The sequence below is a fragment of the Nicotiana attenuata genome, unplaced genomic scaffold, assembly GCF_001879085.1.
Source record: "Nicotiana attenuata strain UT unplaced genomic scaffold, NIATTr2, whole genome shotgun sequence".
Classification (NCBI taxonomy): domain Eukaryota; kingdom Viridiplantae; phylum Streptophyta; class Magnoliopsida; order Solanales; family Solanaceae; genus Nicotiana; species Nicotiana attenuata.
Window position 1 is genome coordinate 3155 of NW_017677423.1, and position 25659 is coordinate 28813.

Genomic DNA, 25659 nt, shown 5'->3' on the forward strand with positions numbered 1-25659 from the left:
GGTGGGGGGTAGGGGATGGCAGTAATTGGTTCCAAAAACTCTAAAAGCTGGAAAGAAATAAGTAGTAGTAGTGAAAAAATGGAGATGCGGGGTGTATCAATCCCCATACCTCTAGTCTCGCATGCTAAGCGAATGCTCTACCATATGAGCTACTTCCCCTTGATGATTACCTAACCAACTTTTTCCGGTTATATTAAGACACGCAACTTAAACCCATTGCATGACGGAGATATAGACGGAGCCCGTTAAAATGTTAAACAACACAAATTCAAAAAATTGTTGTAAAACCTATAGTTAATATGCACTATTTTCATCTATAATGTAAATAACCTTTCACTACTCATTACTATTATGATTGTAATTCCCACACCTCCATAACATCTCCCCATGATCTTTCCCCATATTCTCAATTATTAATGTCATGTTTAAGACAAAAGTTATCTCTTCTTCTCTTATTCTACTTATCTACTTGTTTTATATTGTTACTTTGAGCTACATTTCTTAACACGTTATGAGCACGAAGTTGAGCTCTGTTCGTTGTTCAGGTATATTTGTTCATTTTATTTTCTTCGTTGTATATTTTGATTTCATGATTAGCATCTTTAATATGCAGTTTTATAATTTCTCACATTTCTAGATATGTGTAAAAATAAAGAATTCTATGTTTCTTTATTTTAAGCTATTTGTATGATTGTCATGTGAAAGTTGCTAATTTTCATGTTAATAGAATTAATTGAGAGAAGAATACTTATTTTATGTTGTTCGACATTAGAAATTGTGTTAAAGATAGAAGACATTTTTTTTCTAGTTAACATCAAGGATATACTAATAATTTGAAGAAACAAATAGTATTCTTTTCTATGGAATTATCACTTTAGTGTATATAGATCACAAATTTGATATTATGTCAATTTTTAAGATTCTTTACGCTATTATCCTAATGATTGCTAATTGTTTATCATCTTTGATAGTTTTCAGTATGTCGAATTTGTCAAAGCTTGAGTTTGTGGCACTTGACATTTCTGGAAAGAATTACCTATCATGGGTTCTCGATGCTGAGATTCACTTAGCCGCTAAAGGCCTTGGTAACACCATTACTCAGGGTAATGAGGCATCAAGCCAAGACAAAGCGAAGGCCATGATTTTCTTCGTCATCATTTGGATGAAGGTTTGAAGGTTGAATATTTGACAATGAAATATCCACGAATTGTGGACTGGCCTAAAGAAAAGGTATGGTCACCTTAAGGCTACGGTATTGCCAATGGCTCGATATGAGTGGATGCACCTACAGTTGCAAGATTTTAAGACCGTACGTGAGTATAATTTTGCTGTATTTCGAATAACTTTTCAATTGAAATTATGTGGGGATGTTATGAATGATGAGCATTTGTTGGAAAAGACTCTTACGACTTTTCATGCCTCAAACATGGTATTACAGCAGCAATACCGTGAATGGGGTTTTAAAAAGTATTCTGAATTGATCTCATGCCTTCTGGTGGCTGAGCAACATAATACCCTTTTGCTGAAAAATCATGAAGCCCGTCCCACGGGGTCAGCTCCACTCCCTGAAGCGAATATGGTAGCTAGACGTGATAAGTCTGGAAAAAGACTGAATAATAATCATGGCCATATAAATGTATGTGGGCATGGCAATGGTAAGAGACGATATAATAGTCATCATCGTGGTGGTCATGGCAAACGAGAGAACAATATGGGTTCTCAAAACAATCCTTCAAGAGGCAAAAAAGGTAACTGCCATAGTTGTGGCATGAAAGGTCATTGGAAAATTGAATGCCGTGCACCTGAGCATTTTGTGAGGCTTTATCAAAACTCCATCAAAAGAAAGGCAAATAATGTTGAATCATCTTCTGCTAATGCCCCAGTGGAGTCTCACCTGACCTTTAAAAATGATTTTGAGGTAGGGCTTTCAAACAAAAATGATAATAATGCCGAGTCAAATCTTGCTTTGAATAATGATGATTTCAAGGCCAATATGATCTTACTCATTTGGAAGTTGAAGATTTCTTTGGAGATCAAAACTAAACTTTGATCATTTTACTAGGGAATACAATTATGTTGTTATTTTTATTTTTCAGTGTTTTTGTCTCGTCTAAAGTTATTTTTATTTTCAAGTAGTACTTAAGTTGTCTTATGTTGTTGTTGGTGATGTTAGTTTTTCCGTATTTCTCATGATGTACTTTTTTTATTGAGAAACTAAAAGTCCCCAGTCTTCAATTGGATCCAAATGAGAAATGAAGATTTATGTCTTTTGGATAGTGCTACAACTCACACAATATTAAGAGAAAAGAAATTTTTTTCTTATTTGGTTATGAAAAAGGCCTATGTTAATACAATATCTGGTAGTACAAAATTTATTGAGGGCTTTGGAAGAGAGGACTTATTACTACTTGAAGGAACGATATTAACTATTGATAATGTCACGGCCCAAGTTCGCCCTTCGTGAACTATCGTGATGGCACCTAGTCTCTACGATTAGGTAAGCCTAACGAATTACGGAAAATAAAACAACAGGATAAAACTACAGAAATAATACAATATAAACTTTTTAAATGGAACTACATTTCCCAAAACCCGAAATCTCATGAAATCACAAGCCGTGGAATAACTACAGTGTTCTAACTCCAGAGTGTCTAAACAAAAGCAAATATAGAAGGGCTAATACTATGAGAGAGAATGGAAAGGGACACCTCGGTCTGCGGACGCGGCAGACATACCTCGAAGTCTCTGATGGATCACCCCGTCTCAGGGATAGTAGGGCGGAGTCGAAGTACCTAGATCTGCACATGAAAAACATGCGCAGGAAGGAATGAGTACACCACAGCGGTACTAAGTATGTGCCAAGACTAACCTCGGTCGGGTAGTGACGAGGAAGGTCAGGGCCCTACTGATTATAGCTGAAAAACGAGGTAAAATAGTATAGAATACGACAATATAATTAAATGCTAACAGTAAGAAGTATCAGAGGATAATAAGAATAACAACAACTATAACAGAGACAAAATAATCACAAAAGGAATACCGCTCCACACAAAGATAACAACCGGGGATCTCTCAGTATCCCGAGGATCTCTTAGTATCCTCGATATGTGTACTGGAGATCTCTCAGTATCCCGAGGATCTCTTAGTATCCTCAATATATATGCTAGGGATCTCTCGGTATCACAGGGATCTCTTAGTATCCTCAATATACGTGCTGAGGATCTCTCGGTATCCCAAGGATCTCTTAGTATCCTCAATATACGTGCTGGGGATCTCTTGGTATCCCGCACTACAGTCCAAATCAATATAGGTGCAGGGGATCTCCCGGAATACAAATCCTTAGTCCCAAAGTAAACAAGCAGGGGGATCTCCCAGGATACCGTCCTGTAGTCCCAAAGTAAACACACAACAGCTACACGAAGAATACTCAATTCAGTTCAAATTTCATACCAAGGTAAAAACAGGTATTTCTAACCTAGCATGCCACACATAATCCAAATAAGGTAGTTTGAGCAAATAAAACAATTAGACATGCTTCCCTAAGCTAACAGCAGGCTTAAATTGTAAATAGTATAAGCAGGAAAAAACACAATTAGAGTTACTTAATGAAAACGGATTTTCAACAATTAGCACAAGTACGCAATGGTCACTTCACGTACAAGGAATTTCAAATATCAACAATACCAAATCCTAAGGGGAGTTTCCTCCACACAAGGTTAGGCAAGCCACTTACCTCGAACCGGCTCAAAATTAACCCGAAACCACGCTCTTGCCATGAGTACTCGACTCTAAATGGCCCAAATCTATTCAATTCAACTGCATAATGTAAATAACACTTCAAGTAACTAATTCAACTAATTAATTCTAAGCTAATACGCGAAATTAGGAAAAATGACCAAAATGCTCATCGGGCCCATGTCTCGGAATCGGGTAAAATTTACAAATTCAGAATTCTCACACTCTCACGAGTTCATACATACCAAAATTACCAAAATCGGACCTCAAATGGTCCCTCAAATCACTAGATTAATGTCTCAAGTTTCCAAGCCCTAACTCCCCAATTTTAGGCTTCAAATCCCCCAAATTCATGTTTAATTAGGTACAATTCGCATTAGGATTGAGTATTAAGTCCATAAATATTACCTCCAAGTGTTTCCCCTTGATTCCCTCTTCAATCTTCCTCAAAAAGCTCTAAAATCGCCCAACAATGGTGAAACTTAGACTAAAAATCATGAATATGGCCTTTTAAAACATTCTGCATAGCTATTCAAAATCCTTCTTCGCGAACGCGGTCAACGCCTCGTGTTCGCGAAGCACAAACTTATGTTGACCATTTTCCTTCATCACGAATGCGACTCCCCGTACACAAACGCGAAGCTCAACCTTCCAACTCATCGCGAACGCGACCACACACCCGCGAACGCGAAGCTCACTGACCCCAACCCTTCGCGAATGCGGGGCCCCCATCGCGAAGGCCAAACCTCCTGCCTCTAATCCTAACCCTTCGCGAACGCGAGGGCCTACTCGCGAACGCGAAGGCCAAAAGCCTGCAACACTAACAACATATTTTCTGCAATTTCCTTCAACATGAAATGATCCGTTTAACCACCCGAAACTCACTCGAGGCCTTCGGGACCTCAACCAAACATGCCAACCTATCCCACAACATCATTCAAACTTGTTCCAACCTTCGGAATGCTCAAAACAACATCAAAACACCAAATGTACATCGGATTCAAGCCTAAGGATTCCAAAAACTTCCAAATTTCGCTTTCAATCAAAAAGTCTATCAAACCTCGTCCGAATGACCTGAAATTTTGCAAGCACTCACATTCAGCACTATGGAGCTACTCCAACTTCCGGAATTCCATTCCGACCCCGATATCAAAATCTCACTATCAAACCGAAAACATCAAAAATTCAACTTTCGGCATTTCAAGCTTAAATAAGCTACGGACCTCCAAAATACAATCCGAACACGCCCCTAAGCCCGAAATCACCCAACGGAGCTAACAGAACCGACAGAATTCCATTCCGAGGCCGTCTTCACACTGCTCCGACTACGGTCCAAATTTTAAATCTTCCCAAAACACTCCGAAACTCAAATTAAATCCTCCCAGCAACTCACAATAGCAGAAACAAACACGGGAAAAGCAGTTAATAGGGGATCGGGGCGTAAATTCTTAAAACGACCGGCCAGTTCGTTACATCCTCCACACATAAACATTTGTTCATCCTCGAACGAGCATAGAGACATACCTGAAGTAGTGAAAAGATGAGGGTAAGGGCTGCGCATATCCTGCTCGGTCTCCCTAGTCGCCTCCTTGACCGGCTGACCCCACCATTGAACCTTCACTGATGCAATGCTCTTCGACCTCAACTTTCGAACCCGCCTGTCCAATATTGCCACCGGCTCCTCAACATAAGATAGATCCTTGTCCAACTGGACTGAACTGAAATCCAACACGTGCGACGGATCGCCATGATACCTCCGGAGCATCGAAACATGAAATACGAGATGAACTCCTGCTAAGCTGGGAGGTAAGGCAAGCTCATAAGCAACCTCCCCAACACGCCTCAATATCTAAAAAGGTCCAATAAACCTCGGACTCAACTTCCCTTTCTTCCCAAATCTCATAACGCCCTTCATAGGCGAAACCCGAAGCAGAACCCGCTCTCCAACCATATAGGAAACATCACGAACCTTTCGGTCCGCATAACTCTTCTGTCTGGACTGGGCTATGCGAAGTCTATCCTGAATCACCTTATCCTTATCCAAAGCATCCTGTACCAAGTCTGTGCCCAATAATCTAGCCTCACCCGGCTCGAACCAACCCACCGGAGATCTATACCGCCTACCATATAAAGCCTCATACAGTGACATCTGAATGCTAGACTGATAACTGTTATTGTAGGCAAACTCCACCAATGGCAAGAATTGATCCTAAGACCCTCCAAACTCAATCACACACGCACGGAGCATATCATCAAGAATCTGAATAGTGTGCTCGGACTATCAGTCCGTCTGAGGGTGAAATACTATGCTCAACTCCACCCGAGTACTTAACTCATGTTGTACGGCCCTCCAGAACCGTGATGTGAACTGAGTACCTCTATATGTAATGATGGAAACTGGAATACCATGCAGACGGGTAATCTCCCGGATATAAATCTCCACCAACCTCTCCGAAGAATAAGTAGTACTTACAGGAATGAAATGCGTGGACTTGGTCAGCCGATCCACAATCACTCAAATGGCATCGAACTTCCTCAATGTCCGTGGGAGCCCGACTACGAAGTCCATGGTGATTCGCTCCCACTTCCACTCCGGAATCTCTATCTGCTGAAGCAATCCACCCAGTCTCTGGTGCTCATACTTCACCTGCTGACAATTGAGGCATCGAGCTACAAACCCAACTATATCTTTCTTCATCCGCCTCCACCAATAGTGCTGTCTCAAATCCTGGTACATCTTCGCGGCACCCGGATGAATGGAATACCACGAACTGTGGGCCTCCTCTAGAATCAACTCCCAAAGCCCATCAACATTGGGTACACAAACTCGACCCTGCATCCTCAATACCACGTCATCACCAATAGTCACATCTTTGGCATAGCCATGCAAAACCTTGTCCTTGAGGACAAACAAATGAGGGTTATCAAATTGACGCTCTCGGATACGATCAAACAAGGAAGACCGAGAGACCATGCAAGCTAGAACCCGACTGGGCTCTGAAAGATCTAATCTCACAAACTGGTTAGCTAAGGACTGAACATCCATCGCCATAGGCCTCTTTGCTGCTGGTAAATAAGCTAAACTCCCCAAACTCTCTGCCTGGCGGCTCAAATCATCAGCCACCACATTGGCCTTGCCCGGGTGATACAAAATAGGGATATCATACCTTCAACAGCTCTAGGCATCTCCTCTGACGCAAATTAAGGTCCTTCTGCTTGAACAGATGCTGCAAACTCCGGTGATCAGTATAAATCTCACAAGGCACACCGTACAAATAGTGACGCCAGATCTTCAAGGCGTGAACAATAGCAGCTAACTCGAGATCATGGACAAGATAATTCTTCTCATGTACCTTCAACTGTCTGGACGCATCGCCAATCACCCTACCGTCCTGCATCAATACCGCTCCAAGGCTAACCCTCGAGGTATCAAAATAGACAGCATAAGACCCCGAACCGGTAGGCAATATCAAAACTGGGGCTTTAGTCAAAGCTGTCTTGAACTTCTGAAAGCTCTCCTCACACTTTTTCGTCCACTGGAATGGAGCACCCTTCTGGAGGTGCTGCAATAGATGAAAACCCCTGAACAAATCGACGCTAATAACCCGCCAAGCCAAGAAAACTGCGGATCTCTGTAGCTGAGGATGCTATGGGCCAACTCTGCACTGCTTCCACTTTCTTAGGATCCACCTTTATTCCCTCACTAGATACCACGTGACCCAGGAATACCACAGAATCCAACCAAAACTCATATTTCGAGAACTTAGCATATAATTTCTTCTCCCTCAAAGTCTGGAGCACTGTCCTCAGGTGCTGCTCATGATCTTCTCGACTCCGGGAATATACCAGGATGTCATCAATAAAGACAATGACGAATGAGTCAATATATGGCCGAAATATACTATGCATCAAATGCATGAAGGCTACTGGGGCGTTGGTCAGCCCAAATGACATAACAAGGAACTCGTAATGACCATACCAAGTCCTGAAGGCAATCTTCGGGATATCTGGCTCCCGAATCTTCAACTGATGATAGCCTGAACGCAAGTCAATCTTAGAAAACACACAAGCACCCTGTTGATAACTGTGATTTTAACACGTTTTATGCCCATACTTGCCTATGCTTTGTGTATGAATCGTCATAAAATAGACCCAGAATGCTTACAAAGTGCGCTTGATTGCAGGTTTGAGTGACAAGATGACAAAAGTCAAAAATTGGCTCGAAACAGAGTGAAACCTGCTCAAGTGTCAAAAATCATTGAAGTAGGGACAAAAGGACCTAGCGCGGACCGCACGGATTTGCTGCGCGGCCGCGCTAGGAGATTCAGAGAGCATCCATTTCAGGGGTTTCCATGCGCGGTCAGCGCTCTTTTCTACGCGGTCAGCGCTGGTGTCCACGCGGTCGCGCTTCATTGTTATGCGGTCCGCGCCCATTAGCCTGCGCGGCCGCGCTACCTCTTTGTGCGGTCCGTGTCCCCAGCTTCAGAAGTTAATGATCGAAGGCCAAGACCCCTCTGCGCGGTCCGCGCCAGCCCCGCAGGGGTATTTTTGTCCAGTTTTTCTAGCATAGTATAAATAGAATATTTTATTATTTCTAGGTAAAGTTTTAGATATCAGATAGCAGCAGCACTCGTGATACTCAAGTTTTAGCCTATTTTGGGCATTTTCATCTTGTTTTATCGTGGATTCTTGTAGATTAACATTCTAGTTAATTAATATGTTGATTTTATCTACTACTTCTTCAATTTTTGTTGCTATTATGGCTAGCCAAACCCATTAGCTAGGGTTGTAGCTCAACCCTAGTGTGGGTAATTAATGGGTGTGATTGTTTAATGCTTGAATGATGTTGGGTGTTTGATATTTGGGTTAATTTTATGTTTTAACTAGGATTTGGTGGTTGAAAACACTAAGTCTAGCTTAATGGGTCTTGACTCTTCTTGAGAAAGAGTGTCTATGACTCCAAAATTAACCCAACAAGGAATTGGGATGGACCCATGAGAATGGTAGTCCCAATTAACGGGTAAAACCTCGAGAGAGTAATTACCCAACTTGAACCCTAAGTTGCTTGGCTTGTTAGCCTACCCAATTGGTCTCGAGAGAGTCAATTGGGCAAAATCACTCTTTCTACCGAGAGGTGTGAGAGTGAGTACAATCGTGCAACGGTTATAGCATAAGCCCTATAATCATCATTCTTGTATTAGGAATCTCTACCTGTTAGTTGACCACCTAGGTAAATGCCACGACCCTAGTGCCTTTCTCTATCTTGCATACAACCTAGAATTAATATCTTAGCATAATTTAGTTATAATTAGTAGTTGTTAAATTGTAGTTGATAATCATAAAAACCCAAAAATGATAGAAGATCAATTAGAAGCAAGCACGCATTTCTAGGCTAAGCAAATATCCAACTCCCTTTCTAGCTCCCTGTGGAAATTGACCCCGATACCACTATTGGGTAAAAGTATTAGCGCCCACTCTTCCTAAGGTAGAGTCCGCTGCGCGATTCACTTTTTGGCGCCGTTGCCGGGGAGCTTACGGTGTTGACTATTTGTGTAGCTAGTTTTGTGTTTTGCTTCTCTTTCCTTCTTTTTACTAACTTTATTTGTGTTGATCCATCAGGTACACATGGCTTCAAACGGAAATGACCCTCTTGGCAATGCGTTGGTGGGGGAGGAGGTTGAAGATGTTGAGCAAGATGAGCTTCCGGTACCTCAAGTACCACGGAGAGGTCGAAATGCCAATGCTAATGTACATGACAACAATCCTATTCCAGACCCTCCTCCGCCACCGCCAAGAGCGGTCCCAAGAGTTCTTCCTAATCAAGGGTACGCGAGTGCCATCGTTCCTCCCCGAATCCGGGCAGGAAACTTTCAAATCATAAATGTCATGTTGACCTTGCTCGAGCAAAGGGGATATTTTACGGGCGCCTCCGACCAAAATGCATACAAGCACTTGAAGGGGTTCGTAGATACTTGCTGGGCCAGCAAACAAGCAAACGTGTCAGAGGATGCGTTGAGATTGAGGCTTTTCCCGTTTTCTCTTCGGGGCAAAGCGTTGGACTGGTTAGAAAGGTTACCAAATCATTCTATCACCACATGGGATAAATTGGCGGACAAATTTATTGCCAAGTTCTTTTCTCCAAGTCATATGGCGGCTCTTCGGGACGAGATTCTAGCCTTTAAGCAAATGCCAACGGAGCCATTGCATGAGATCTGGGAGCGATATAGAACAATGGTGAAGGAGTGCCCTAACAATGACATGACTGAGGCGATGATCCAGCAGACTTTCTATAAGGGCATCAACACCACGAATCAGTGCATTGTGAACCAATTGGCCGGTGAGAACTTTATGAAACTTTCTTACCAAGAGGCATGTGACGTACTTGATGAAATGGCCGAAACCTCTTCGGCACGGCAAAGCCGAGCGAATGTACCCCAAGGAGTTGAGTGACCATGGCCAAGCTATTGCCGAACTTACAACAACAACGAATCAGTTGGCGAAGGCGCAATTGCAACAAGTACAAAACCCGCGCCAAGTCAATACAATGGAGAATGTTTCTATGCTAAAAAGGAGGCAAAGAGGGAACAACAACCTCAAGATAACGGTGAGCAGTTTGACAACAACAATGATGGTGGTGGTTATTCGAACGAGTGTTTTGATGATCAAAGTGAGGAGTGCCAATATGTCAATAACTACCAAGGAAATAGAGGAAATCAAGGGAATCAACAATGGCGCCCTCAAAGCAATTGGGGCAATCAACAAGGAGGCGGCAATTTGAATAACAATAATCCACAACAAGGTGGCAACAATTGGAACATTTACAATCAGAACAACAATTGGGGTAATCAAGGTAATAACCAAGGCAATTGGAATGGGAACAACAACAATTGGAACAACAACAATAGCAGTCAAGGAGGGTGGAATAATGGTGGTAGGGGGCAAGGCTTTCATAGGCCCCCCATGTTCCAACAACCAAACAATCCACCCCCCTTTCAGTCACAAGGGCCTAGTTCTTCTGGAAGTGATATGGGACGGATAGAAATGATGTTCGAGCAGATGATGAAAAAGAACCAAGATTCTGACGCACAATTGGCTTCGCATAACACATCTATCTAGAACCTAGAGGTGCAAATAGGACAAATTTCTCAAGCTTTAAATACCCGACCAAAAGGTGCGCTACCAAGTGATACGGTAGTGAACCCGAAGGGGGGTAACAATCATGTGATGGCGGTTACAACTAGGAGTGGAAGAGGCGGTGATGTGCATGCCTCGGTCGAGAATCAAGTTGTGAATGATGAAATTGAGTTGCATGATGATGATGCACCTTTGAATGTTGACAATGTGGTTGAACCAATAGTGACAAATGATGTGCGGATTGATATTGATGATGAGGCCGGGGTAGAGACTCAAGATACCGTGAACCTGTCTAGGGAACACATTATTGATATACCCGAGCCGGCGATGCCCAAGGCAAAGGCACCCTTGCCTAGACCACCTCCACCATATCCTCAGCGGTTAGCAAAGCAAAAGAACGACAATAAGTTCAAGAAATTCATAGACATGATGAAGAGCCTCACAATCAATGTTCCTTTAGTGGAGGCACTTGAACAAATGCCTGGGTACGCAAAATTTATGAAGGATTTAGTCACCAAGAAGCATTCTATGGAGTGTGAAACAATAAAGATGACGCACCAAGTTAGTGCGATTGTGCATTTTATGGCCCCGAAACTAGAGGACCCTGGAGCTTTCACTATTCCTTGCACTATCGGAAGTGCGTACTTTGCTAAGGCCCTATGTGACTTGGGGGCTAGCATTAATTTGATGCCGTACTCAGTCTTCAAGACTTTGGGAATTGGGCAACCTAGGCCAACCTCAATGAGACTTCAAATGGCGGACCGGTCGATGAAGAGGCCTTTAGGTATAATCGACGATGTGCTTGTCCGGGTGGACAAATTTATATTGCCGGCCGACTTTGTCATATTGGATTGCAAAGTGGATTTCGAAGTGCCTATTATTCTTGGAAGACCTTTCCTAGCTACGGGGAAGGCATTGGTTGATGTGGAAGCAGGGGAGTTAACATTCCGTGTGGGAGATGAGAAGGTGGTATTTCATGTGTGCAAGTCAATGAGGCAACCCAATAGTACGGAGGTGTGTTCATTTGTGGACATTGTCACGGCGGTGATAGTGGATGACACAAGTGCTTTGATTAATGTTGAAGATCCTCTTGAAGCCGTGCTTCTTAACATGGATGCCAATGATGATGCCGGTAGAGTGGAGTGCGTGAATGCATTGCATGGAATGGGTTCATATTCATATGAGCAAACTATCTTTGGATCTTGAAATCGCAAACTCCACCAACCAAGCCATCAATTGAGGAGCCAACCGTGTGGAGTTGAAAACCACTTCCTTCCAAAAAACACCGCAAGGTGAACTGGGCTCTAATCTACTCTCCAGTTATTCTTTCCTTTTGCCTTACTAACTTGCAGTTGAGGCCAACTTGGAGGGCTCCAAAAGCGAAAAAAGGCAATAGATGACTTTGGCGGACATCAGGGGATAGCCCGCATTTTGCATGCATAAGATCATCTTTGAGGAGGATGCACGGCCATCTCTTGAACATCAAGGAGACTCAACGAGGTGAGCAAGAAGTGGTAAAGAAAGAAGGTTATCAAGTGGCTTGACGCCTGGTGTGGTTTAAACCCGATCTCGGAACAGTTCATGGACCTCTCCGGTCCAATGTGTGCCAATAAGGGTGGAATGACGGTAGTGACCAATGCCAGCACATGAGTGATTCCTACTCGAAAAGTTACGGGTTGGAGAGTGTGTATGGGACTCATAGAAACTGAAACAACGGTACAAGAAAAGATCATTTCCCACTACCATTCTGTGGCCAATGCTTGATCGTCTTGCGGCCGGACCTTTATTGTTTCTAGATGGCTAACTCGGGGTATAATCAATATTCTCATTGCCCCAGGGATCAGAGAAGACAACCTTTACATGTCTTATGGCACGTTTTGCTTTCTCGAGAATGCCATCGGACTGATGTAATGCCCGCCGACCTTTCAAAGATGTATGATCGCAATTTTCACGCGACATGGTGGAGGATATCTTGGAGGTATTTCATGACACTTCAGTGTGGTGCGGAGATTCATTTGAAGAATGTTTGGTGAACTTTCAGCGACGTTGGCAAGATGTAAGAAACGCAACCTTTGTGCTCAGACTGGAGAAATGTCACTTGTTGGTGCAAGAGGGAATGTATTTGGGTCACAAAATTCAAGGCAAGGAAATTTGAAGTTGATAGGCAAAAATAGAGGGTTATCTCTCAAGACTCCCTCTCCCGACTTCTGTCAAAGGGGTGAGGAGTTTTCTTGGTCATGCCGGGTTCTACCGGCGATTCATTAAAGATTTTTCCAAAATTGTGAACCCGCTTTTGCAAGTTGTTAGAGAAGGATGTCAAGTTTATCTTTTGATGAGAAATGCATGGAGCTCTTTTGAGTTACTGAAACACAAGTTGACAACAACCCCTATAATCACTGCACCTAATTGGGACTTGCCCTTTGAACTTATGTGCGATGCGAGTGATGTAGCGGTTGGGGCGGTGCTAGGCCAAAGAATCAACAAAATGTTCCATCCTGTGTATTATGCTAGCAAGACTATGAATGAGGCCCAGAGAAACTACATAGTGACAGAAAAGGAGCTATTGGCTATTGTGTTCGCGATGGAGAAATTTAGACCTTACCTTATGGGGGCAAAGGTGATCATACACACGGACCATGCAGCCCTTCGGTATTTGATGACTAAGAAGGATTCGAAAGCAAGATTGATGAGATGGGTGCTACTCCTTCAGGAATTTGATTTAGAGATTGTGGATAGAAAGGGAAGCGAGAATCAAGTTGCAGACCATTTGTCCCGATTAGAGGAAGATGGGATACCAAGTGATGGTATTGAGATTAATGATAGGCTCCCTGACGAGCAGCTTCTTTCCGTTTCTATGTGTGAAATGCCATGGTTCGCGGACATCGCCAACTTTATTGTGACTGGTAACGTCCCGTGTGAGCTCTCTTCCAACCAAAAGAAGAAACTCAAGCGGGATAGTTTGGATTTCTATTGGGATGATCCGTATTTGTTTAGAATTTGCACGGATGGAGTGATAAGGAGATGTGTACCGCAAAGTGAACAAATGAGCATATTGGAGGCTTGTCACTCTTCTCCCTATGGTGGTCATCACGAGGGGGGGGTGAGGACAGCCTCAAAAGTTTTGAGTTGTGGCTTCTATTGGCCCACGTTGTTCAAGGATGCTAGTGAATTGGTGAAGAGATGTGATGCATGTCAAAGAGCCGGCGGTATTTCCAAGAAGGATGAGATGCCCCTCAATACAATTCTTGAGGTGGATATTTTTTATGTTTGGGGCATCGATTTCATGGGTCCGTTCGTGAGCTCCTGTGGTAATACTTACATTCTCTTAGCGGTGGAATATGTTTCAAAATGGGTGGAAGCCGTGGCTCTACCCAACAATGAAGCCCGAAGTGTCGTAGCATTTTTGAAAAAGAGTATCTTTACGAGATTTGGTACTCCTCGGGCCATTATTAGTGATGGGGGGGTCCCATTTTTGCAACAAGGCTTTTGATTCATTGCTTGCTAAGTATGGAGTTAGTCACAAAGTGACCACCCCCTATCATCCACAAGCTAGTGGACAAGTGGAAGTCTCAAATCGGGAGATAAAGAGTATTCTGTCCAAAACGGTGAATGCTAATTGGACCGATTGGTCGAAGAAATTGGATGATGCTCTTTGGGCTTATCGGACGGCTTACAAGACTCCAATTGGTATGTCTCCGTATCGGTTGGTGTTTGGTAAAGCTTGCCATCTTCCAGTGGAACTTGAGCACAAGGCTATGTGGGCATTGAGAAAATTGAACTTGGAATGGGATGTTGCAGCAAATCTCCGAGTGGAGCAATTGAATGAGCTTGATGAGTTTAGATTTCATGATTCTCGTCTTTGTACAAGGACAAGATGAAGTACCTCCATGACAAGTATGCTCGGGGTAAAGAATTCAAGGTGGGTGACATGGTTCTTCTATTCAACTCCCGGTTGAGGTTATTCCCGGGAAAGCTCAAGTCTAGGTGGAGTGGTCCATTTGAAGTTGTTGGGGTGACCCCATTTGGTGCTATTGATCTCAAGAACAAAAATGGTGAAGTTTTCCGAGTCAATGGGCATCGTGTGAAGCATTACTTGGGGAAGATTGATGACAGCCACGTGGTGGCACTCCTTCATTTGAAGTGATATTGTGGTAAAATGCGTCGTGCCGCGACGTTAAATCAGGCGCTTCTTGGGAGGTAACCCATGTCTTTTTCTTTCTTTTTATTTCCGTTGTAGATTAGGATTTTTCAACTCATGGTTTGTGAGATGTTGCAGGGTTGATGTTGGACCAGTGCAGGGCAAAAGTAGCAAAAAATCTTAAGGTCTCTGAAGTTTGCCTACGCGGCCGCGCACCAAAACAGTGCGGTCCGCGTAGGCTGGTGAAATGGGAGCTGAGTCTCTGAAGTTTTCTGCGTGGTCCGCGTGACATTTTTGGGCGGTCCGCGCGTGAGAAGCCCAAAATTCCTACTCTCTGAAGTTTCCTGATGATAGGCTATAATTGCATATTTTAGTCGCTTATTACACTCGAATTTATTGCACTTTAATTGAGTTTGCGCTTTAATCGCTAGTGTTTTGCACTAATTGTGTGTTTTATGCCTTGTAGGTGTGATTCCGAGCTATATAGATGTTATGGAATGAATTTAAGTGATTTGAAGCTTTGAAGTCTGAGTAAAAGCTCAAGGAATTGAGCCGGGATCGTGTTCGGGGGTCAAATTTGATAATTAAGTACGAACGAAGACTTGAGGAGGCATATTGCGCACTGTCTAGTAAAATAGACATAACTATTTGCTCAGAACTCCATGTGGGCTCCACAATATATGGTTGGAAAGCTAATTCAAAGGTCTACAACTTTCATATTTTACGTTTTTCCAAATTCGGAATGGAACAGGGTGAAAAACGAGCAGACGCGCGAAGTCGCGCATAGTTCGCGCGCTAAAAAGATTGAGGCAGAAAGGTGCGCGAAGACCGCGCGAAGTCGCGCGTCTGACCCGGGAAAAGTGTCCTTTTTCACATTGAAGAAGGTATAATTGTTTGGGCCTAACCCTACTTGGTATATATACACGGGAGGATGCCACTTTGAGGGGATCGAACATATTTTGGAGGAGAATTCACGTGGAGGAACACACACCACGCTTAGAGGGGACATATTTTGGACATAGATTCGACCTAAGGAGGCAAGAACACATTGGAAGCAAGGCGGAGAATTCTTCTACGAGTTTCTCCTTCCTCTTCCTATTTTTTTCATTGTTGGTTATGACTTTTAGTATTGTAGTTTTACATACTATTATGAATAGCTAATTTGTTATCTAGAGTTTTGATAGAACCTTTTGTAGGATAAATTCTTGTTATGTTTTTATATAATTGAGCCATAGCTTTTCTCTATTTGTTCAACTACGTTTATATTGTGGTTGGTTGAAGAGCTCTCAATTAGCTGTGCCTATTTAGTATGCATAACTCGGGAGAGAGTGCATATTTAGGTAATTGTTGAACAACACCACTCCCAGAGTATATGAGGGATCAATAACTGAGGGTTTAAAGGCGGGATTAGGGATAACGAAGCCTTGGGTGCGATCTGAAGTGAGCTGTATTAAAAGCCAGCTAGCGTAGCTCGGGAGAGTGCGTCTAGTAAATTGTCGTAATTACTCGGGAGAGATTTACGGTAATAAGAGTGTTCATGATCGGTAGAGAATACTTAGGCGAAATTATAGAAGACATAGCGGGAAGGATTCCGACAATAGAGGAAATCATAACTCTAGATCTCCTTAATCTTTTCTCTAACCCTCAGTATCGTTAGTTGTTAATTTACTATTTTAATTTGTTAGTTAATTAGTTAAACATAAGAATCTTAATATCTATAAGTTAGGAATCGTTCAAGCTTGTCTTCTTGGTGATAGTGAACAGTTGTAGCTAAACCTTAGTTCTCTGTGGGATTCGACTCCGGACTTGTAAACCGGATTATATTTGCAACGACCGCATTGTCCTTTTTATTAGATATAGTTGGGTGTGATCAGATACAAAAATCTTGACTTACCATCGAGAGATGTATGCCATCACGCAAACTGTGGCAAAATGGAGGCAATATCTATTAGGGCGACATTTCACAATAATCACTGACCAGTAGTCCCTCAAAAACCTCACAAAATCACTAACCAGTAGTCCCTCAAAAACCTCACAACTCAGATAACTCAGATCCCAGAACAATAAAAGTGGCTAGAAAAATTAGTTGGGTATGATTTCACCATCAATTATCGACCGGGAAAATAGAATAAGGCTGCGAATGCCCTGTCTAGACCACCTGAGGTTGGCACATTTTAAGCTATATCTGAGCATTCGTTTGAGTGGCTCGCTGAGTTGATAGAGGCAAACAAAATTCATCCTGAGTTGCTGGCCATCAGCAGGGCATAGAAAGCAGACCGACGAATTACACGGCCTACTCTTTTTGCAAAGCAATGCTCTTTTTCAAAGGTCGTTTGGTCATACCACGTGATCCTTCCTTAAAACAACTTTTGCTTCAGGATTCTCATGATTAAAAGATAAGCGGACATGCTGGAGTTGCTCGTACTTTTCATCTCTTATCCTCAAACATTTATTGGCCAGCAATGCGTAACGATGTTAAGGTTTATTGGTTTACTTCAATACTTATTTTAGGCTATCATATCTATAAGGGTCAAAATCTGACCACGGGTTAATCATCCCTAAGAGGAACGATATGAGGTGTGAAATGTGTGTGACCAATTGTATATACCTTTGTTACTGTTAAATATAACTCAAAAAGCTTATGTTCCTCCGCCTAAATTATAAACACTGTTAATCTTCATTAACTGGGCGCCTCGTACCCTTCTTCATCTTGCTTCTTTTGCTTGTTGAAATTTGTATTTATCTTCTTAATCTCTCATTGTCTTTCACCATAAAGATGGATAGGCCTTCTTTCCTTAAGGCTTCTTATCAGGAAGCTTACATGACCTTTCAGTGCACCCATGATCTGCTAAAGACCTCACACATATCGTAGGCATCATAATCTCTCTTTCCAACCTTCTTTACGGATGTAGGTGTCGTCTTATTACGTATAAAATAGAATTTTGGAATTTGAATTCTTAAAAGTTAGCTCAACCACACGTTCTAGAGTAAGAAGAAAGAGTAAAAATCTTAAATGCCCTGTAGCCTCCTACTTATAAGTGTGGTGCACGACACACCCATATACAAGACTCTACTAGACACGGCTTGTAGACTGCCTAGGAAAGAACTGCTCTAATACCACTTTTGTCACGACCCGAACCGATGGGCCACGACGGGCACCCGGTACCTTACTCAACCGAGTACCAACGTAACATAACTTTTCATATTATTCCATCATAGGTAAATAAAACGGAGTAAAGCATGAGGGAATACAAACTTATAGATATGAAGTACGGGCCTATAAGACCAATATAATCACTCGTGTACTGAACATAGGCCGACAAAGCCATACAATCTTTTACGTACATGACATCTGTCAACAAGCCTCTAAGAATACATAATTTTTGTAAAGGTCGGGATAAGGTCCCGACATACCAAACAATACACATCTAAACCATACTGACCAAACAAGCAACTCCGAAGCAAATAGAGTGCACCAACATCTTTCACTGAGCTGATAGCCTACTTGGAGGGCTCTCTACCTGTCTATCGGGACCTGCGGGCATGAAACGCAGCGTCCCTAGGCAAAAAGGGACGTCAGTACGAATAATGTACTGAGTATGTAAGGCACATAAATAAGTACATAACAGACATGGAGGAAATATAGAGTAAATGACTCCACCTGTAAGTCTGAATAACTTTATAAATCATGAAATAATTATAGTATCATGCATATGCATATGAATGTCATGTCGTGCATAGGTATATGTTCCATAACATCATTAGCCTCTGAGGGCATCCCTTCGTATCATCTTTACCACTGTGGGTAAAATCATCAACGTATACTAGCTGATCAGGTGGTGGTGCGTATATAATGCCATAACCTTTCCCATATCCCATATACATATATATACATTCATATATATACGTATATAACGCCATCTGGTCATGGGTAAATTTACATGAATGCAATGCATGAAAAGCACGTCAATAAAATCTCTTGGAGTGTCATAAGACCATTATGCCTTTGAATAATATCATGAAGTAAACTTTTTAAACTTACGTATTTTTCTGAGACCCAAGAACAGATGATGGAATAATATGACACATGGAGAATCAAGAACATAAGCATCTCTAGCATTTCTATGAACAGAGTCATTTATGGAAGTTGTGCATTTGCACGTTTCATTTACATCGTATGGATCATGCCAAAAGAAATAAGGGATAGCATTAACATACCTGAACCGATTTTCTTGACAATACCTTTAGCACCGTTGATTGCGATAATCCGTAACGGAGGATCGATGTAGGGAAGAATCCGTATGATATTCTTTGAGAAAGATTGCACCGTACTCCCTTCGAATCGCAAAACCCCGTTGCTATAAAATCAGTAGTCTCGTATGATCTTTTGTAGCAAAGTCACGTTGATTGAATTTTGAAAGAGTTGCTGAAGCTTCATCTTCATTTTTGAGATTCAAAGATTGAATTTGAAAGGTTTTCTTAACCTTTAGGAGTGGGCCCTACTATGTGGCTTAGTTGGCCACCAAACTCCCTTAAAATGACACCTTGAATATTGATTTAATAGTCATATGTTATGACTTTGTGGGCTTCCACGTTTGGGGTGGTCAATCTTATCCAATCAATGTATTAATTAATTCCTTAATTAATTTGCTAATTCTCCATTAACCAATAATTAATCAATTATCCACATACTTAAGAATTACCTCAAATTACTTAAAATAATACTCACTTTTCACATACCTTATATACCTTACTATCATGGTCATTTAGTACCTTGTATGGTACTAGTCCATAAATATCGGGTATTAATGCTCGGCCCGTATTTTATCCCAGCATGCCAAACTTGGACGAAAATTCATCTTCTTTGACTTGCTTACCCTCTCACCTTGACGAATTTACTCGCCACTTGTTTGAAATAGCATAATACTTGTAATCTCCAAATAATCTTGTCCTTGAACTGATGTCAATTATCATACGACAAATTCAACGTACATTACTGTAGGGCGTAACATCATCGTAATATATTACTACGGAGCGTAACATTATCATAATGTAGTACTACAAGGCGTAACATCATCGTAATATTGCAGGGCGTAACATCCATAACTTCCCCGGATGGGGCAATATTTCGGCCGCTGTTGGAACCCCCTCATCTTCCGCCACCTCCACTTCTCCGAGAGCAGGAGCATCATTTTCCGGTACTGGAACTTTGGCAAGTGTATCAGCACGGGAAGAAGTGCCGGCCATTTGTTTCGATTGATCAAAATAAATGAGTAAGAGGAAGTATGAGGGAAGACGGTGGCGTCAAGTTCTGACTGACGAGAGAATGAACTCAGAAGTTAGGAATGTTGAAGAAGGTAAAGGTTTGTAAAACTGTTTAGATGAAACAGAAAAAATAGTGGTGGAATGGTGTTTTATCCCTATTTATAGGAACATGAATGTCCCTGGAGAGAAACCCAAGAGCCTCCAATCAAAAACTGATAAGGCACGGAAACGATACGGTGCCTAGGAAACATGCGCCTCAACAATGCATAAAGGGCATTCATGACGCTGCAAACAGACACGATGGTTCAGTTCCGAACTGACATAACGGTTCGATAGTACCATCAAAATGCCATACCGGCTTCTTTAACCTAAGGTTCTCGTTCGACGCACCACGATCAGATTTCTCCTAACTTACAAATCAACAAAGTCCGTCCGTTGAGCTCGCCAAGAAGCAACCCCTTCGGACAGAGGGACTAACTGTATGGGTCAAAATCTAACCATGGGTTAATCATCCCTAAGAGGAACGATACGGGGTCGACCAAGTCGTAGTCGTGCCTACAAGGCAAGATGGCAAAGGACACCTCAGCCATTGTTGGGGCCAGACCGTAAGAAAGCTTACGTCGCGGAACCAGTGTAGCGGTCAAGCAATTGAAATAGGGCGTGGTATCGAGAAAGTACGTTGGTCAAAGACCATTGGATAAATGTTGAAACTGCTAATATAATAGGGTAGCTAAACCCTAAGGAAGGGGGAGGCCAGAATCAAGAGAACCTCTGAGGGAAGAACATCTCCTTCACTCTTTTTCTATTTCTCCCATGTTCATGATACGAATCAGTTATAGATGTAAGCTTATTACATATGATTGATGTATAATTATTGTACGAAGAAATATTGTTCTTCTTCTTCTTCATTTTTTTTCTCTATCCTGCATATTTATATTTGGGATTAATTATGTTTAGCTAAGATTTACCTTCTTTAATTCTAACAATTAGTTCGACAAGAGGGTTTTATACTTTTTTGTTCAAACAATACCAATATGCTTTTTTTTTAAAAGCTATCACAATTAGTTTCCTATGTGATCTGATTGTAAAAATAAATACAAGCAATATATAAAATTTATACTCTAACTGGATATATGAAAGGTATTAGTTGTAATATTATACTCTCTTTGTCTAATTTTATAAGACACTTATTTTATTTCTATTGGAAGTTTAAGAAATTGTTAATTAATTCTATGTTTCGAGTATATTTTGTAATTTCTTTATACGTTAAGATTATTTCGATCACCCACGTACACCGCTAGACAATGCCCCCTTCTATAACGATCCAACCGGTCATTTTGAGAATTTGTGTCCCGTTCGAGCGCTTATGGTCTCAAGTACATTTGTATTGTGTATTATGACTTGCTTGTGTGGCCGGGTTCGGTCTTCCGATGATTCGAGACTGATTTGGGTGAATGATTCTTGTTTTAGAATCTTAAGTGGTAAGAGTTGACCGGAGTTTGACTTTTGAGTAGTCAACTCTGGGAAAGTATTTTGATGATTCCAATAGCTTTATATGGTAATTTTGGACTTAGGAATGCGTCGGATTTGGATTTTGAGGTCCTTAGGTACATTTGATGGATTCTGGCAAAAGTTGGAAAGTTCAAGGTTTGGAAGGTTGAGAGGTTTGACCGGAAGTTGACTTTGTCGATATCGGGGTCGGGTTTTCCAGGAGTTAGTATAGCTCTGTTATATCATTTGGAACTTGCATGCAAAAATTAAAGTCATTCCGTGTTGATTTGATATGATTCGACGCGAGTTGTAGACGTTAAAAGGTCATTAGTTCATTAGGCTTGAATTGAGGTGCGATTCGTAGTTTTGATGTTGTTTGATGTGATTTGAGGCCTCGAGCAGGTCTGCATTATGTTATGAAGCTTGTAGGTAAGTTCGTACGGGGTCTCGTGGGCCTCGAGTGTGTTTCGGATGGGCTACGGGCCATTTTCTCATGTTTTGGACTATTGTTCTGTCATTTGGTGTCTTCTTATTCGCGTTCGCGACTGCACCTCCACGTTCGCGTAGAGATTTTTGTGGAGGCTGCATTTCTGCTCTTCGCAGTAATGGCGACCGCGTTCGTGAAGCTTGGGGGACATTTGTCTTCATTTTCGATTGAAGGCTTACGTGATCCCGTATAAGGGAAGTTGGAAGGGGCATCGATGATTTATTCATCGCGTTCGCGACTTCGAGACCGCGAATGCGATGTTGCAGGGTAAGTGGCCAATGCGTTCGCGACCTAAATGTCACATTCGCAAAGAACGTTTAGTAGCTGATGAGTTTTATGCTTTGTGATCGCGAGGGAGTTTCGGCGATAGCGATGTATTGTATCTATGTAGAATATATAAGTACTCTATTTCGAGGGTTATAATATTTTATCACTTTTAGAGTTAGAGACCTTGGATTTGGGCGATTTTGGAGGGGATTTTCACGCTTTGGTTTGGAGTAAGTGTTCTTTACCCGGATTTGATTTTATTTCATGATTCCAATTTTTATCATTAAAATTTGAATTGGAGAAATTGGGATTTTTGTAATAACTTTAAAAATATATAACATGAGGATTTGAAGGCCGATTTGATATCGAAATTGGATAATTTCTGTATGGTTGGATTCGTATCGGAGTGGATGTTCGGATTTGGAGAGTTTTGTTGATTTTTGAGGTGCGGACCCGGGGTTGACTTTTTAGTTTTCATTAAAGATCGAAACTTTATTATCCGGAATTACTTCCTATGAATTTTATTTGTGATATTAAGTTATGATATTATCCGGAACGAGCTAGATTCCTGCCACGTCCCCAAAATCATGGGGCAAATTACATAGTAGGATCGAACAATTCCATTCTAGACGGTTAGACAGCTGTACCAAGAATATTTACTGTTGTAAATAAAAATATTTCTTATTTAGGGTTCCCCCCATTATATAAGGGAGACCCAAAGCATTTGTAAGACCATCTTTTTACTGAGCAAAGAATATACTCTCTAAATTTTGCCTGTTGTTCATCAGAATTGTTCCTTAGCTTAAATTGTTCTTATTATGATTCTCTTACTTAATTGTTCTAACTGCCCTAAGCCACCTCGAGGTCACCTTCTCGAGGTCACTGTTGTTGACTAATATTGGTTTGATTCAGTTTTGTCTTTCGTTTCTACTTCATATATCTTATTTATTAATTGGTATTGAACTAAATCACATATCTTTAAAACCACAAACCAAGTTTAATTGTTACTCGTATTTTCAAGGTAAACAGTTTGGCGCCCACTGTGGGGCTAAAGATAATAGTGATTATTTCTTTACTGATTCTCGTTACACACGTTGTTTTTAACCTTTTTCTTGTCAAGATTTTTTGATTTTGAGGCTTGAACATGTATAGCACACAAAACACACATGTTCATGACAGTGAGGGTCTTGGAGAAAACTACGGCATAGAGGTCGGTGTACCACCCATAAACCCTCAGGGAGTGTCGTATATAGAACCAGTTGATATCAGTTCGCACAATGCTCTAAACACGGATGTAGGCACAGACCCCGTAGGGAATGCACGCAGGGAAGCCCGACCAGGGGACCAAGGAACGCCAGGAGTAGGAGATGGGGGAGTCAGTGTCCAAGTAATATTAGAGATGCTGCAGGCTCAGCAAATCACCATCGCTCAACTCCAAAGTCAAAATAAAACCCCAAGCGTAGCTGAACATGACAACAATCGATGTGCTAAACAAACACCAGAAAGGTTTAATGAAAACGGCTCGGGGACTGACCCCACGATTCTGAAAATGCTCGAAGAGCTCACTAAGAGGATCGAGTCTGGAGAAAAGAAAATTGAAGACAATGATAAGAAGGTTGAGGCTTATAACTCCCGTGTAGACCAGGTACCCGGGGCACCTCCAGTTTTGAAGGGTCTAGATGCCAAAAAGTTCATACAAAAACCATTCCCTCAGAGCGCCGCTCTGATGCCCATTCCCAAAAAGTTTCGCATGCCTGACATACCAAAATACAATGGAACAACGGACCTTAACGAACATATTATTTCATACACCTGTGGGATAAAAGGAAATGACTTGAATGATGATGAAATCGAGTCAGTGTTGTTGAAAAAGTTTGGGGAAACACTCTCAAAAGGAGCTATGATTTGATATCACAACTTAGCTCCTAACTCTATTGACTCATTCGCTATGTTGGCAGATATCTTCGTTAAAGCCCAAGCCGGGGCCCTAAAGGTGGCAGTGAGGAAATCGGACGTCTTCAAAATTATGCAAAGGAATGACGAAATGCAAAGGGATTTCATGTCCCGGTTTCACATGGAAAGAATAGAATTACCTCCGGCCTTCGATGACTGGGCAGTAAAGGCCTTTATGCAAGGTCTGAATGAAAGGAGTTCGATCGCTTCTCGGCAGTTGAAACAGAACTTGATTGAATATCCAGCTATGACATGGTTGGATGTACACAACCGTTATCAGTCAAAGATCAAGGTCGAGGACGACCAGTTGGGAGCCCCCTCGAGTTCAGTTTATCCTATCAGATTCGCAGCCAAGTCCCCCAGGGACAAAAATCGAGATCAAGATTCAACAAAGAGCGGCATCAGCCATATGCCGATCGAAGGAGAAACGGCCCGAGCCGCAACACTCTTCGTAGTGATCGAAGAAACAATCAAAGTCAAAACTCTCGGGGACTCATGAGCAAAAGCGGATTTGACAAACACTCCAACCCCGCAGAAGCTCCTCGATTATTAGAATACAACTTCAACATCGATGCATTAAGAATTGTCTCCGCTATTGGGGGAATTAAAGACACCGAGTGGCCCAGGCCAATACAGACCGACCCTTATCAAAGAAACCCAAACTTGATGTGCAAGTATCATGGTACACATGGTCATCGGACAGAAGATTGTAGACAACTAAGGGAAGAACTAGCTCGCTTGTTTAACGAGGGTCTCTTTTGAGAAATTCTAAGTGATCGGGGTAAGAATCACTTCAGGGAGAGAGACTCAAAGAAAAATGAGCAAGAAGAACCATAGCATGTAATCCAAATGATCATTGGCGGAGTCGATGTTGCTCAATGTCCTATATTCAAGCGCACCAAAGTATCAATCACAAAAGAGAAACAGACTCGGAGCTATGTGCTCGAGGACACCCTATCATCTGTGATGAGGAAGCAGAGGACGTATCCCAGCCTCACAAAGTCGCCCTGGTAATCTCTATCCTTTTAAATAAAGTTCAAGTTAAACGTGTTTTAGTGGATCCAGGTAGCTCAGTGAACATAATCAGATCGAGGGTCGTGAAACAACTTGGACTGGAAGATCAAATTGTACCTGCATCCCGGGTGCTGAATGGCTTCAATATGGCAAGGAAACAACAAAGGGAGAAATT

General features: G+C 41.9%; 2 protein-coding genes across 2 annotated transcripts; both read left to right on the forward strand.

Moving 5' to 3' along the window:
• Window positions 1-1261: 1261 nt before the first annotated feature.
• Window positions 1262-2050, forward strand: LOC109221398. Its single transcript, XM_019385883.1, has one exon. The coding sequence runs from the start codon at window positions 1262-1264 to the stop codon at window positions 2048-2050; it is 789 nt and encodes a 262-aa protein (XP_019241428.1).
• An 18226-nt stretch (window positions 2051-20276) lies between these two features.
• Window positions 20277-25232, forward strand: LOC109221399. The gene is made up of 3 exons (XM_019385884.1): window positions 20277-20370; window positions 24476-24762; window positions 24813-25232. Exons 1-3 carry the CDS (start codon window positions 20277-20279, stop codon window positions 25230-25232), a joined length of 801 nt encoding a protein of 266 aa, XP_019241429.1.
• The last annotated feature ends 427 nt before the right edge of the window (window positions 25233-25659 follow it).

What these genes read in the sequence shown, in the direction of transcription:
- LOC109221399 (XM_019385884.1), top strand. Translation starts at nt 20,277, where the DNA reads ATGAGTAAGAGGAAGTATGAGGGAAGACGGTGGCGTCAAGTTCTGACT. An exon ending in GAATGTTGAAGAAGGTAAAG is followed by an intron (nt 20,371 to 24,475) that starts GTTTGTAAAACT and finishes CTATGTTGGCAG; the next exon opens with ATATCTTCGTTAAAGCCCAA. An exon ending in GTTATCAGTCAAAGATCAAG is followed by an intron (nt 24,763 to 24,812) that starts GTCGAGGACGAC and finishes TTATCCTATCAG; the next exon opens with ATTCGCAGCCAAGTCCCCCA.
- LOC109221398 (XM_019385883.1), top strand. Translation starts at nt 1,262, where the DNA reads ATGGCTCGATATGAGTGGATGCACCTACAGTTGCAAGATTTTAAGACC.